General features: G+C 35.8%; 2 protein-coding genes across 3 annotated transcripts; both read right to left on the bottom strand.

The window, feature by feature from the left end:
• Positions 1–622: 622 nt before the first annotated feature.
• LOC103933010 (tyrosyl-DNA phosphodiesterase 1) lies at positions 623–5,630 on the bottom strand. Of its 2 annotated transcripts, XM_009342661.3 has the most exons (16): positions 5,448–5,629; positions 5,170–5,352; positions 4,759–5,046; positions 4,478–4,651; positions 4,223–4,283; positions 3,842–3,918; positions 3,488–3,745; positions 3,237–3,326; positions 3,008–3,142; positions 2,516–2,665; positions 2,112–2,215; positions 1,927–1,980; positions 1,708–1,798; positions 1,327–1,401; positions 1,046–1,196; positions 623–969 (listed from the first exon to the last, which is right to left on the bottom strand). In XM_009342661.3, the coding sequence occupies exons 1-16, from the start codon at positions 5,481–5,483 to the stop codon at positions 872–874; spliced, it is 2,025 nt and encodes a 674-aa protein (XP_009340936.2). In that variant the 5' UTR covers positions 5,484–5,629; the 3' UTR covers positions 623–871. The 2 variants fall into 2 exon arrangements, with proteins under 2 accessions (XP_009340936.2, XP_048447372.1); XM_048591415.1 differs by lacking the exon at positions 1,927–1,980 and having other exon boundaries at positions 5,448–5,630.
• A 582-nt stretch (positions 5,631–6,212) lies between these two features.
• On the bottom strand, positions 6,213–9,038 carry LOC103948130 (chaperone protein dnaJ 50-like). The gene is made up of 10 exons (XM_009359124.3): positions 8,878–9,038; positions 8,723–8,785; positions 8,556–8,622; positions 8,394–8,453; positions 8,134–8,184; positions 7,936–8,016; positions 7,462–7,574; positions 7,192–7,309; positions 6,960–7,086; positions 6,213–6,596 (listed from the first exon to the last, which is right to left on the bottom strand). The coding sequence occupies exons 1-10, from the start codon at positions 8,994–8,996 to the stop codon at positions 6,493–6,495; spliced, it is 903 nt and encodes a 300-aa protein (XP_009357399.2). The 5' UTR covers positions 8,997–9,038; the 3' UTR covers positions 6,213–6,492.
• Positions 9,039–13,872: the final 4,834 nt, after the last annotated feature.

The following is a 13,872-nucleotide window of genomic DNA, read 5'->3' as shown; positions in this document are numbered from 1 at the left end:
GTATCTGTTACAAGGATCTCGATCTTGAGCATCGGATTAGAATTAAATCCAAAAAATTAGTTCTGATTAGATTCGCTTTGAAAATTATTCAGCGGCGCCGTTCGATAACTATTTCGATTTTTCCTTTTCTTTTAAATTAAAATTCATTTAGTAACTACTTTTGATTTTTTATTTTTTTTTTAAGTAATAACGAAATCCAAAATTTAAACTGAAAGGTTCATAAAAACGATTGTCCAAGATTGCTTGCTAGATTGCATTAGATGAATGAGAAACTTTCTCCGACTTTATGACCAGGCTTTTTACTTTTACAACGGAAGTGTTATTGACACTCCAAAAATCTCATTCTACATTCCTCCCAAGTGTATTTTTCTTTCTAAATATAGAAAGTTTGGAACGTAGAATAAAAATTTTATAATACCAATAACAATTCTCATTTACAATGCTCAATTACATGGATTCATCCAATGAAAGATCTGAGTGACGTCTTTTCCATTAGTATCCTTACATAATCAGGACCCTGTTTGTCTCATTTCGTTGGATAAGAATATGGAAATTGACTGGTCTGGACCCAAGTATTTTTCTCGGAAACTAAATTAAGAACGTGTTTAAAAAATAAATAAAATGAACACATCAAAGCCGAATCTTTTACTAGTTCTTGTGAGAATGTGGGGCAGAAGCCCAAAAGGAAACAACTAAACGACCCTAGAACCAGTCCTGACCGTGACATTCATACGTGGCGGTTTAACCATCACACTAAAAGAAAATATTTCTAGCCTCATAAAAGATGAGGGTAAGAAAAGCTCAGTATGCTCGAATTTAAAGAGCTGAGAAAAGATTGTAAGTACATGGCTGTCAAGTACACACAAGAGTTTCAGGAGTCTTGAGCAGCATACAGCTGAACATGTCGCGGCCAAACTTGACCGTAAACATCTTTCTTGTTATACCGCCGGTCCCAAGACCAAGGCACATCTGCCGGAGAGATAAAAAGAAATAAGACGAATGAAAGATGGGAACGGAAAAGGAAGTAAATTTAAGAACGGCCTACCTTCCGCGGTGTATGGCTGAGGAGGGAGTTCATAAGGCACGGGCAATTTAATTACTTCAGATGATGAATCTGTATTCCTGTTTCCTTGCCAGTTCAGAGTCACGAGTGTTGTTCTCGATGCTTCAGAAGTTTCTGACCGTCCAGATTTATCCTGAAACTCAACTGAATTAATATCTTTCTGCTCCATTTATGTTCCCTTCCTTCCTTTCTTAACAACGCAAGTGTGATACTCAATAACTATTTATGTAACATGCGTAAAATGGCCAGGATGTAGCTATTACCTTAGATGGAACCCCATTGCTCGTACAAGAAAACCCAAAACTGCATGTTTTACGTGGTAGAAATAGAATTCCCAGCTGTAATGAGCCACACAAAGTAAATAAATATACATCAGAAAAGCTTTGACAGGAGTAGATGATGAAGCAAACTATATAGAGAAAAATATAAAATGACACATATCATTCAACATATCGACACCCATTAGGTCCTTGTATGATTAGACCGGTTGTAACTTGCATTTGAAAAGTTGACAAATTTCTTGTTGGATGCACATCTCAAGTAAGCTAAGCAATACTGTATTAACTGAGCAAATGAAAGGAATCGTTTTCACTTGTATTGATATCAAGTCTGTGTTGAAGATGATATGATTCAGACAAACCTACCTCATAAGAACGGATCATCAACTGTGAGTTGTTCTTCTGGAGAGCGCCCCAGGCAGCCTTGCTAAGATTTGCTGAAGTTAGCAAAAACCAACTGTAGGGAAAATGTAGAAACTCACAGTTAGTGCTCAAATCTAGTATGACTATGGGTACACTACTAAATATTTTTAAACATAAAACTGAGAAAACACAATCAATAGGATCCAAATTCCAAAATCTTACGCAAGTTTCTGACCATTATAACGCACAAATGTTTTTATATGTGGCATTGCACGACTGAAATGAAAAGGCACAACTGTAAATCAATTTATAGGTTAATGGTAAATTGAAAAATAAAGAAGTAATAAGTTTGTCCAACTAAACATCTCAGAGTCAAAGATTTCAATGGAAAGGTAGGAGAAAGAGACCAGCGGCCGGTATGGCTTGCCTTCCATTTAGCCCAGTACTTTTTCAAGAAGTCTTTCTCCACATTCTTTAGTGGACTTGGAATGGCATTTCCAGCTGCATAGCCCTGGAAAAACCAATAAAAGAACAGCAAATGAAACCAGGATGCAGAATCACAATGTACACCCAAAGACCACATGATAGACGGGATGATTCTATTGCTATACGCTAACGCTCAATTACTACTTTTAAGGAATCTCGTCTAAGTATACCCAACTTTTCAACTGTTTTGAGGTAATTTTCATGATATATAACCCTGACCACTACATGAGATCTATCGAGGTTTATCCACACAAGGTCTTTTGACTTTAATAGTAAAACAAGGTCTACAGGAAATAGTTCACAAGAATGGCCTACTTGATAGTACCTCTAAAGAGAATCTGACATCTTCTACTGTAGGCCATATTATGAGTGGCTCCCCAGGACCGAGAGGAGTTCTATCTTCCGATAAGCCTGATGACATTGAAGACATAAACTCAGCCATCCACTTCTCGTCCAAAGAACCCAGGGAGGAGAACTGCAAAGGTAAGGATACATAAATAGAATTTCTTTGAAACTATCACTATTTCTAATAATTACACTCCACTGAGCGAAGCATTCATGACCACAAACTTTACCCCTTGAATCACAATTCCGTTCTATATATCTTCGTTTTATAAACCAAACAAAATTCCTATGGCCAGAATCCCCAATACGGAGAAATCAAATGTAATAAATATATGCCCACTAGGTCCAGAATCTTGTAAATTTGCAATAAACATATTGCTGAATTACTACAACTAATCAAAGAAAAACATTCAGCATTGACATCCATCATCATAACTGCCGGTAAAAGAGTCAAGCAGTTGTGTCACCGTACCTGATAAGCAAGAGGAGATTTCCGAAACTCTTTATCAAAAATACACTCCTGAAGAACAGTGCGAAGCTTCATATGCCCCCACTTTTTCATGTTGTTACCCGTATGATATCCAGGGACAGATGCAATTAGCCTCACCTGAAATTTACACACAGCCGCAGATACTAACATTGACATTATACTATCCCAGACAAAACAAAAATCTAAATATTTCAAGGAATAGAGAACATACTGCTGCATCACTGTAATCAAACTTCTTGAAAAATGACGGATTGATCTTGAAGCTATCCAGATTAGGAAAATTAACTGAAAACTCAGGCCACTGCTGACATCCAACCAATAACATCAATTTCATAGTCTCATTGGCACTATAGGCAAGACATCTTGAAGCTAGATATACAAGATAATGAAGGAAGCAAACCAAAACGATAAATAAATACATAAAACCAACCAAATCAACCTCAAGGATTGTTGTATTTATACCTTCAGTGCACTGAGATAATCAATTAAGTCACTTTCGAATCCACATCCTTTGCTTGGATTATTTTGATCTTTCCAGGGAAAGTCTTGCATCCACAAACCTTGGCTTTTGTTGTTCCAGTCAACATGTATATAGTTTGCTGTATGTACAATGATTCTCACTCCTCGAGGATAAACAAGAATCATGGCCTTTGAATGGTGTGTACCAAATGAAATGGGCAATGGCGGTTTGTGTAGAATCCAGTTCGCAGGCTTCTTTCTCTGAAAATTTCAGGTAATAGCTTAAAGTCATGTAAATGGGAAAAGGTCAAAAAGCATTACGTTGACAGAGATAAGAAGAATAGACCCAAAGCAAACCTTCATGTAATCCAGTGTACCATCACCCTCACCATGAATAACCAACACATGTGGAACCTTGGCAATTGATGGGCATGCTAAAATGAGGAGGGAAAAAAACACAATCAGAGCCAATTAGGATAGCTTATGCATAACACAACAATAATATACCATTAACCAGATTCAGAATATACACATAGTAACCGTAAAAACTGTAACAAAAGAACATTGGGGTAAGAAACACCTTTCAAACATGAAAGGCATGTTCTGCTGTAGATATATTTGAGACATTCTTACACATATATACATTTGTGAAGTATTAAGTAACATACATGTTTGGTATATATATGGAAAAGGACCAATATTTTAACAGGAAACACAATCAAAGTGAAATGAACATACCAGGGATCAACCAATTGATGTCTACCATGTAATTGGAAAGGATAGCAACGAGAATGTCCCCCTATGAAAGAAGAAGGCAATAATTAAACTCCCATCCAAAATCAAACATTCATAAGACAGTCAATCTCTTCCAGAATTTTGCATGCTGAATATGAACTTCCGCTGCGCATACCTTATAACGTATTACACAGCTTTGCAACATGATTCATGCATGTAACATGCAACATGAACTATACAGCAGGGGACAACCGTTACCTGAATCAAATCCCTTATAGAAACACAAGAGGTATTTGCCCATGGGGGAAGTCCTTGCACATTCAAAAGCCGAAAGGTCTGTGGTAATTGATCATTAGGAACACAAAAATGGCGTATGGCCTCCACACTGCCACCGTCTCTATCAGCCCCCGAGCTGCTTCCTTCCACCTCAGCCTTCAAATTGAAGAAAGACATGCATTTTATTCACATCTTAAAATCACATTTTCGACTATCATCAACAACTATTTACTTCAAACTACTTCATTTCAAAAGAGCGACACCTTCAAACTCCTTTCGGAACCTTTATCTTGAGACACTAGTTGACGTGGCCTCTTTCGAGCCAATTCTTCAACTTCACCGGCCTTTCCACCATCATTTGATCCCCTCTTATGGTCACAGACAACACGCACATTATTTCCATTTTCATTATCAGACAATGTCTTATACTCGAAAAGAAAATGCCCCGGAATCAGCTCTATAACATCACCATTGCATATCGTTGCATTTTCTTTCGGAAACAATTTCTTCCTGTTACTCCCGGATTTCACAACAGTGGGATTTGTCCCCTCCTACAATTTACATTCATTCAATTCAAAGTTCACAACTTTATATTTCAATATATAAACCAGTAACTAGTAAGGCCATCAAAGTTCAAAAAGTGGACTCATTCGAGGTTTAAATTACGAAATTACCACGACCAAAACGGCGGAATCACTAGCATCGATAGTGAGAGCGAGGTGCTTCCGGCTGAGTCGTTTGTCTGAGAGGGAAGCGGTGGTGTTGCGGCCGATGTAATTCGGGCCTCGGGAGAGGGGTATTTTTGGGAGTGAAGCGTCTTCTTCTAGCTTGGCATTGAGAGGAACCAAATATCCCATCTACACAGCAGCACAGAACAAACATCAGTAAGAAAAAAAAAGATTGGAAATTGAGAAGTGGGAATTGGAGAGGGGCAAAAGGGGAAGAAAGGTACCAGGACGGTGAGCCATTGGGGAATGTATGGGTGCATGAGAAGTGGGAAAAGCTTCGAGCTTTTGAGGGGAAGAGTTTCTGACTCGGTGGGGAAGAAGGACTCTGAGGAGCAGGAGGGGACTGTCGGCAGATTTGGAGGCAGCTTACGGCAGTTTTCCGTTGAGGGATTTGATCACATGACTGATGAGTTCTATTTGGGCTCTTTATTTAACTTTTTTTTTTTTTTTTTTTTGTTAAATCAAAAAGGAGGACAATAGTGGTATGTCATGGTTATCCACCCATTTCGGAGGTTAGGAGAACTCATAAAGACATTTTAACCTTCCTCTGACTACAAGTCTGGCATACCAAGATTAATTGTTTACACACCAGATCATGCATTCGTGTGGATTTTGAGCCACTTAGACCTTTGATCTAGTTCTTATACAAAAGGTGTTATCGACACATTTATTTATACAAAAAGTATTATCGACACACTTATTTTTACCTTCCACACAAATATGATAGTTTTTGATAATTTATCTTCTTCAATTCGTTCAATCCGACAATAAAAAAATTAAGAAAAATGTGTAGGTAGTACTACCCTTCTTATAGTTGTGCACTTATGTCAAATTGTAATTTGTCTGCAAAACCGCAAGCGACAATTGACAAACAGAGTGCACTTTGAGAGAAGCTATTTGTTACTTCCTTAAACTTTTGAAATTTGTCTCACCCTATATTTGATTGTCAATTTGAGTATCCATGAAGAAAGGATTTTACAGAATTTCAGTAACTCTTACAATGACCATCAAATGGAATTTAGAAGGTAAAAGTGCTTTTGCCTCAAAGTCTCATATACACAAATTAATCCATATAACTTATAACTTCGTGTATTAAAAGTCACAAAATACAATTTGCTAAGGTTGCGATTTGCAAGTAACAATCTTAATATTCCGCCTCCTCCGCCGCTCAGCTATTTCAACAAAAATATAGGTCGACTCCTTCGTGCCTTGGTCTAATTATCTTGCCAGTATTTTGAGAACATAAGGTAGCATTGGCGACAAAATTTGCTATCTTCTCCGCTTGGATTCTTTGCGCATATCCGCAAGGTAGCTCTCCAAGTTTGCCTTCTCCCATAAACGTTTATGAATAAGATCTTCCTTTCTTGATTCATCTGACAAAACAAACCAATGAGTAATATGTTATGAAGAACCTCCGGGATGTAGGTGTGTAAGAAAGCATGTAGACTCTCGAACTCACAATTCAAAACGGTAATTAATTTAATAGTTTTCCATTATGGGACTTGTTTATCCCCTTGAGCTTGAGGATCGGAAACAGTTTTTCTAAGGTTGTCGCGTCTTGAATGGAAGATTTTGTGTAGCCAAAAGTTCATGGTGGATGGCTAAAGCAAAACAAGGTTGGTTCTCGTATGAATGGGTGGTGACCTAATGTATCTAAAGTTGGTAACCCGAGCCAAATTCATAATGCCGTTAGAAGAAAAGAACAAAAAAATCATTAAAATTTAAAGTTGATTTACCTAGATTTCTCCATCCATCAATAGGCGCACCAAGGGATCTCCGTGTCAGGTAGGAGGCATCATCCCATGTATATGGTGCTTTTTTCACCTTGTATCTCCAGAACCAACAGCCACACCATAACAATAGCTGAATCAACAGACTAATTGGTAATCCATGTAATAATCAATGTAAAATCCCCGACTTCAACCTATAATCTCAGCATTTCTTGAATGACATGAAGGGAACTCTAACCTTGCCAATAGTGTAGGGAAGAAGTATGAAACGAACACCAAGAAGATCCCACATGGAGGGTTGTTCCGCTCCGTTAATCTGCAGCTCCAGTTCGCTGCCGAGATCTTCTTCCACTTTCCTATGAAGAAAAAAACATCCACCTTTTTTAAAGACAATTTCACAATCATAAAATGCAGTTCTATACACAATTGATTAATCCTTATGGACAAATTTCCAACTTTTCACAACGCATTTCATTATTTCTCTTTGAAAATGACTAGAAGTTCATACTTGTTCATCTGCCTGTTGCTCTTTTTCTTATTTGTAGTCCCTCCACTACGCTCAAGTTCCAAAGCCCGTAGTCTATTTTTGTAAGCAGGAGTCTTTTTAACCATATCTACAGCCTACAAAAGCATGGAAAATCAACAATGTCACAGAAAAGAACCTTTTCCAGGTTTCTGAGTCATAAAACAAATGATGTGTATGACTAAGTTCTGTATGAATCCACCAGAGTACGCACGTAACCTCATCGTAGTACAAACCTTTACCATTGCAATTTCTATACTATAGTCTCAAAGTACAAGAACGAAAGACTAATAAAAGTATAAAACCTATATTTGGGAGTGAAATTAACTGTCAGCACACGAGTAACAAAGGCATGCGGTGCAAGTTTTTTAAAAAATACACTGATATCCACAAATCAAACAATAACGCATTGAGACACATATAATGTCTTGTAGGAATTTTATTGATTTGCAACAGTACCTGATTATACCTTGTCCACTGATTCAGATACTGAAATGCAGAAAGAATCAAAAGAAGGCCAACCAGGACAGCGCGAGGATCCTAGAAGGTGAACATATAAACAACTTTAGAAATAAGTAAATGGAATTGGAGCTGCACCTAGCAACTACAAAGTTGCTTCTGCGCAGGCAGAATATGAAGTTATAATAAGTCTCTCACCGTTTTGTGACCATAATATGCTTGATAGTAGCGAGCAGTATTGTAAAATACCTAACAAGTAAAAAACATGATAAAAGTTATTACCTTTCACAAACATCTCAGTTCAAAGAACTCAAATTACCAATCTAAATTTAACCATACAGCACCATACTAACAAGAATGTTCTTGTTTCGTGTAGTCTCGATTCTCAAGTCTAAAAAAAATCCACTTTTCAGCCTATAACTCAACGCATTGATAACTAAGTAGTTTGTTCATTTTACCTCCTCTGGATGTGCAATGGCATAATCATACTGCTCTCGCGACGCGTCGTCTTTCAGAATCTGCAATGTAGCAATTAAACTCCATTATCAATAGCACAAGACAGCAACAAAACCTTCAAAAGTTCCCATCTTTTTCCACAAAATTACATGATCCCCAAGTACCTCATAGGCATTGGCAATTTTCACAAACAGCTTTTTCGATTCCGGATCCGGGTTTTTATCCGGGTGACTGAAAATTCAACACCAAAATGTGAATAGATATGATCAAAATATTGACTTCATATCAAATTTTAGAGTAATTTTACAGAGAAAAAATGGCGGGGACTCACTGTTTCAATGAGAGTTTGTAGTAAGCTTTCTTGATTTCCGACGAATTGGCGCTCTGCGTAACCCTGGACAAGGACTTGAAACGTTGGGTAAATATGCAACCAATAGAGGGATAATTCGGGAATCAAAGGGAAAATTGTGAGGCAACTGAACTGACCCGAGGAGATCGTAGCAGTCGTCCTCGTCGCAGTATATGGCCGTAGACGAAGTGATGAGATAGCACAGCATTAGAGCTAAAACGACCGAGAACCACCGAATCGCTGCCGGTGGCGCCATGGTTCCGACGGAGCTCTGGATTTCTCTGATAATGGATTCCCGAGGATTGGAGCGCTTGATAACCAAAATATAAATTAAGTCAACAGATCTGGATTTTCAAAAAATGTTAGCCGTTGGATTTGCATACACTCATAGGTGATTAAATGATGTGTAAGAGCTGGCCGCTGGATCCTCCTAACCAAGCCTATCAGGTCGTTGAAATTTTATCCAATGGCTACAATTATTATAATTTTTAGAGGGGCCTCCTGTTTGTAGCCGTTAGATAAAATTTCAACAGTCCGATGGGTTTGGTCAGGAGGATTCTCACCTTTTGCTCAAGAGAGGATCCTAATCCGTATGTTTTGATATGAATCTAATGTATTGCATAGTCATAAGTAGAGTCTAATAGGTAGAGCAATTAAAGTGTCCATAATTTGAAAACAAAATTGCACTGACTTTTGTTTAATGTTTTATCATGACTCTTCCAGAATTAACATTGAACTTTAAGTTACACATCAAATCTTATCATTTCACAAAAAACTCTCATCATTTTTAGTATAAAATATATCATTCTATTAAAAGAATTAAAAAAAAAATTTACTCATCAAATCTCGTCGTTTCATCAAAAACTCTGTTCAACTCCTATTTTGAATTTTCCATGCGATTCCTGTAGATTAGTATCCAAATTTGAATTTGAATTCGCATGAAGCTATGAGAACTACAAGTAATTTTACATGTTTTTGTTCAGTCGTTTACAACAGTAAGCTTCATTTTTGCTGGTATTTGTTACATGATTCTAGTCTACATGAGTCGCAAGTATTATACATTGATTGTCTTACGTAAGTAATTGCTCAAGTGGCTTTTGACATTGATTGTGTTAGCTTCGGGAGCTTTTAACATTACCAAGATGGAGGACTACATCTTACTGTTAGAATCATGTAAAATTACTTATTCCATCATGATAGATAGTTACAATACGATAGGTAATTTAGCTTGTACACGTACTTATATGGCAAGTAGTTCAGACTATAAAAGTACTTATATAATAGGTAGTTTAGATTATAAAATATCAATTGAAATCTAAGTTTATGCCGACTAATATTATAATATGATAGGTAGTTTAGCTTGTACAAGCACTTATATACATGTAGTTTAGATTGTAAAAGTACTTATATGATAGGTAGTTTAGATTGTAAAAGATCAGCTGAATTCTAGGGTTTATGCCGACTAATAGGATACCTGAGTTGAAAAAAAAATAGAAAAATAATATAACTAATAGCAAGGCCCCAAGAGATTTATAGGTGTCCGAAATTTTAGAAATATCATAAATTAATTTTAGGAAACATGTGGTGCGAATAAAATGACTCTAACTTTGGCTTATAGCACACAGTTTTTTGTGAAAAAAAAAAATTGAAATTTTTAGCTTTAAGAAATATTTTGCGCTAGAGTTAAGGAAAATATTGCAAAACCTTTAGATGTAATCCTACCGATTATTAGGTCCTGGAACTATTTTTTATTGATTCTTAAAGTGAGAAAATAGAAAAATATCTTTAAATTTAGTTTTTAAATCATTGATTACAAGTGTTTAAAAATGAATTATAATATATTTTGCACAGAATACAAATATGATAGTTTGTTGTTATGGTAAGAGAAATAAAAGAAACATTAACAAAATAAATAAATTAAAAAAAAACTGAAAAAAAAGGGAGTTTTAACGAAATGCCCATGGTACTGTTCACTTTAACGAAAAACCACATTTTTACACTAAAAATTCAATCCTAGTACTATTCACTTTACCCTTTATTTTGTCCTTATCGTTAAAACTCAAAGTTTTCAAGCTCTTTTCATTAATTTTCTTAAAAAAAAATTGAAAAAGGAGAGGATCGGTATGAAGATAGCGACTTTTTTGGCTACTAGTCGCTATCTTTTTAGCGATTATTCTCAAGGACAATAGCTAGCAAAGTACCGATCGTATCATTTTCATTTTTTTTTCATTTTTTCTTTTTCCATTGAATAGCTATAATAGAGTAAAATAGTAATCACAATGCAAAGTATCAACCTAACAACAAAAAGTGCTGACACATGGAGTCCTATTCATGGACCTAAATAAATAAATAAATAACTAAAAATTGGACTAATCTAATTGTTAGGCCATAAAATTAGGAAAGAGATCCTTTCCGGATCTCTTCCATCAAATCCACCCAATCACCTAATTTGGACCCTTGAAATTTAGTCCAACAGCTAAAGTTATTATAACTTTTAAATGGACCCCCTGTTTGTAGTCGTTAAATCAAATTTCAAGGGCCTGGATTGATTGATTGGGTGGATTTGGTGGAAGGGATCCGGAGATGATATCTTTCCATAAAATTGGACCTATTTCAAGTTAGTTTATTTACACATACCACATTTGTAAAGAAGAAGTTAATTTAAACCACATATTAATGAAACTCTTTTTGTCAACTATAAGAGGGTGAAAAAACATTTTTGTCTTCTATCACAAAATAAAATTATGAACAATAAAGTAATTTGCACAAACTAAATTTTACAAGTTGTTTTTAAAAGCATCATCTACATGTGATCCTAACAAATCGCCTACAAGAACTCCAGATTTTTACGGGTGTATTGTTTTATGAAACTTCGAATTTCTATAGCACTTATTTTCAAAACTTCAAGTTCGAGTTTAAGTACGAACTCTAGGTTCATGATACATGCAAACAAACACAATATACATATGTAGTGAATGGGAATAGCTTCAGGACCTATGTGTGAAAAGAATGAGTGACGACCCAAAATATGGGGCTGTCGCGGCTTGCAGATCCAAAATAGTGGTTGTTGGGTTGCTGGGCAACAAATAAGAAGTAAATGAGTTAACAGATTATATACCCAATTATTGGGCTAAGAAGGAAAAGTGAAAAACAATGCCTAACCCATGGGCTTGTTATTTCATGTGAGCCAAAAAAAAAACAAGGCCCAAAAGAAAAACGAAAAAAGAAAAAAAAAAAAAAAAAAAAAAACAAGTAGGATGGTTTGGTGCATATGCACAATTGGGTTGCGGATTGACTGCAGGCAACCTAGGTCCGTAAGAAAGGTGATGTAAAATGGCTTTGTTTTGGACCTTAGAGTTTTGGAGCATGAACGACTTGATGGCTCAGGCAGCGCGGCTTCAGGCAGCGACTCCCATGCGTGTAGGGTTTGAAAAATCCCATTTTTTTTTTCCTTCTCTTATTCACGCATATTCAATTCACCACAATTATAAGAACAATAAGTTTAAGCTGAATCTATAATTTGAAAAAGAAAAAAAAAACGTAAAATTAGAGTTCATGCTTCATGGTGAATGTTTCATGCAATCATTGCTAAAAAAATATCAAAATTGAAACCATGTTTTATAGATTCCTTGGATTGCTTGATGAATATTGTGAACAGCTTTGTACTAAACAAGCATTCAATTCCTTAGCTCAGTGTCAAGAACGTGTTTAACAATACGTTGTGGCCTAAATTTAACTGAAGGAGAGAAAGAGGGGTGGAGCTGCATAAGGAGAAAAGATAGACTTGGGAATTACTGTGATGATATTTTTCTGTACCTTGTGCCTTTTTTAAGAAAAATAATGAGGTTACTTGCCCTACAAGTAATACAAAGTTGTACCTTTTTTTTTATAATTAATTCTTGAATTGTTTCTCACTAACATTAGTAGTTGTTGAGACTATAAATACTCAAGTAATGATTTCTGTTGTGAAATTGGTGTGAATGCCCACATAAAGAAAACAACTACATATGGCTAAGGGTGTAAACTAGAAGAATAGAAGTCAAAATCATATTGCTTAAATAATGGAAGTTTGATTTTTATTGTTTTGGTGTGTAAGAAGAATCTTAGTGGTATTTTAGGCAATTTTTATAAGTTGGTATATGATGTGACGTTAAATCATAAGGTGTCAGATAATTCATGAAAAATTGTACTTTTGCGAGAGTTATCTTAGTATTTCTCTTTTACTTTTTTTGGGCATACATTGCAAAAACTTTGATACGAAGATTAACGTATCATCAAATAAGTGTGAAATTTTCGGTAAATTTAAAAATAACATTTGTACGAATAATAATGCAAAGTTTAAAGATATGAAAATATTTACTAACAAAAAGGATGAACATTGAATACCAATGCAGATTGATCACACAACGTTATAATGCCACATATGTAGACTAAAGCAAACAAAAAACTCTCACAACTAGAGACACTGCAAAAGGTACAACCAATTGAAATTGAGGTTTTGCAAACTAAAGCTCACAAGTTGCAATGCTCATGACTACAATTAAAAGAGCAATTCCAAACTAACAAGGCTTTCTATTTTGTGAGAGTGCAAAAAGAAAGAGGAGGGGAAACACGTGCTATGCGGCAAATAAGATAGTAAAAATGAAACACAACACTGATGGGAATGGTTGTCTGAGGGATATTGTTTACTGCACACTTAGTTTAATTAGATTAAGATTGACATAGTTTGCTTAACCAGATTTGAAAAAACCCACGCATTACTGATGTAAGATGTAAGTTAGTTATGTTTTTATTTATGAATTCCTTTCTAAATGCTAGGCAAATGAGGAGATTTGGTAAATCTCAAACGCTTGTGACAGTTATTGTTTTCTTTGTCTCTCAGAAAAAAAAATCCAACAAGGAACACTGTCCAAAGATGGAAAGGATGAATTTGTTAACCATTGCCGATCTTAATTTTACCTTCACACTCCATCTCATCTTTCTCTTTTTTAGTATCTAATTAGGTAATTTTCAAACCTTTTGCACTAATTTTTCAGTTCTAACAGGTAATTCTCCATTTTTATGTCTTTCGAACAGTCTAATTGTCGCATCCCGGCCCGGGGCGCACCACTTCCCGGGCCCGCTCCACCACC

This window comes from the organism of the source record quoted next, unplaced genomic scaffold (genome assembly GCF_019419815.1).
Source record: "Pyrus x bretschneideri cultivar Hongxiangsu unplaced genomic scaffold, Pyrus_bretschneideri_v1 Contig33, whole genome shotgun sequence".
NCBI lineage: Eukaryota > Viridiplantae > Streptophyta > Magnoliopsida > Rosales > Rosaceae > Pyrus > Pyrus x bretschneideri.
This window is presented reverse-complemented; position numbering and strand designations above follow the sequence as displayed.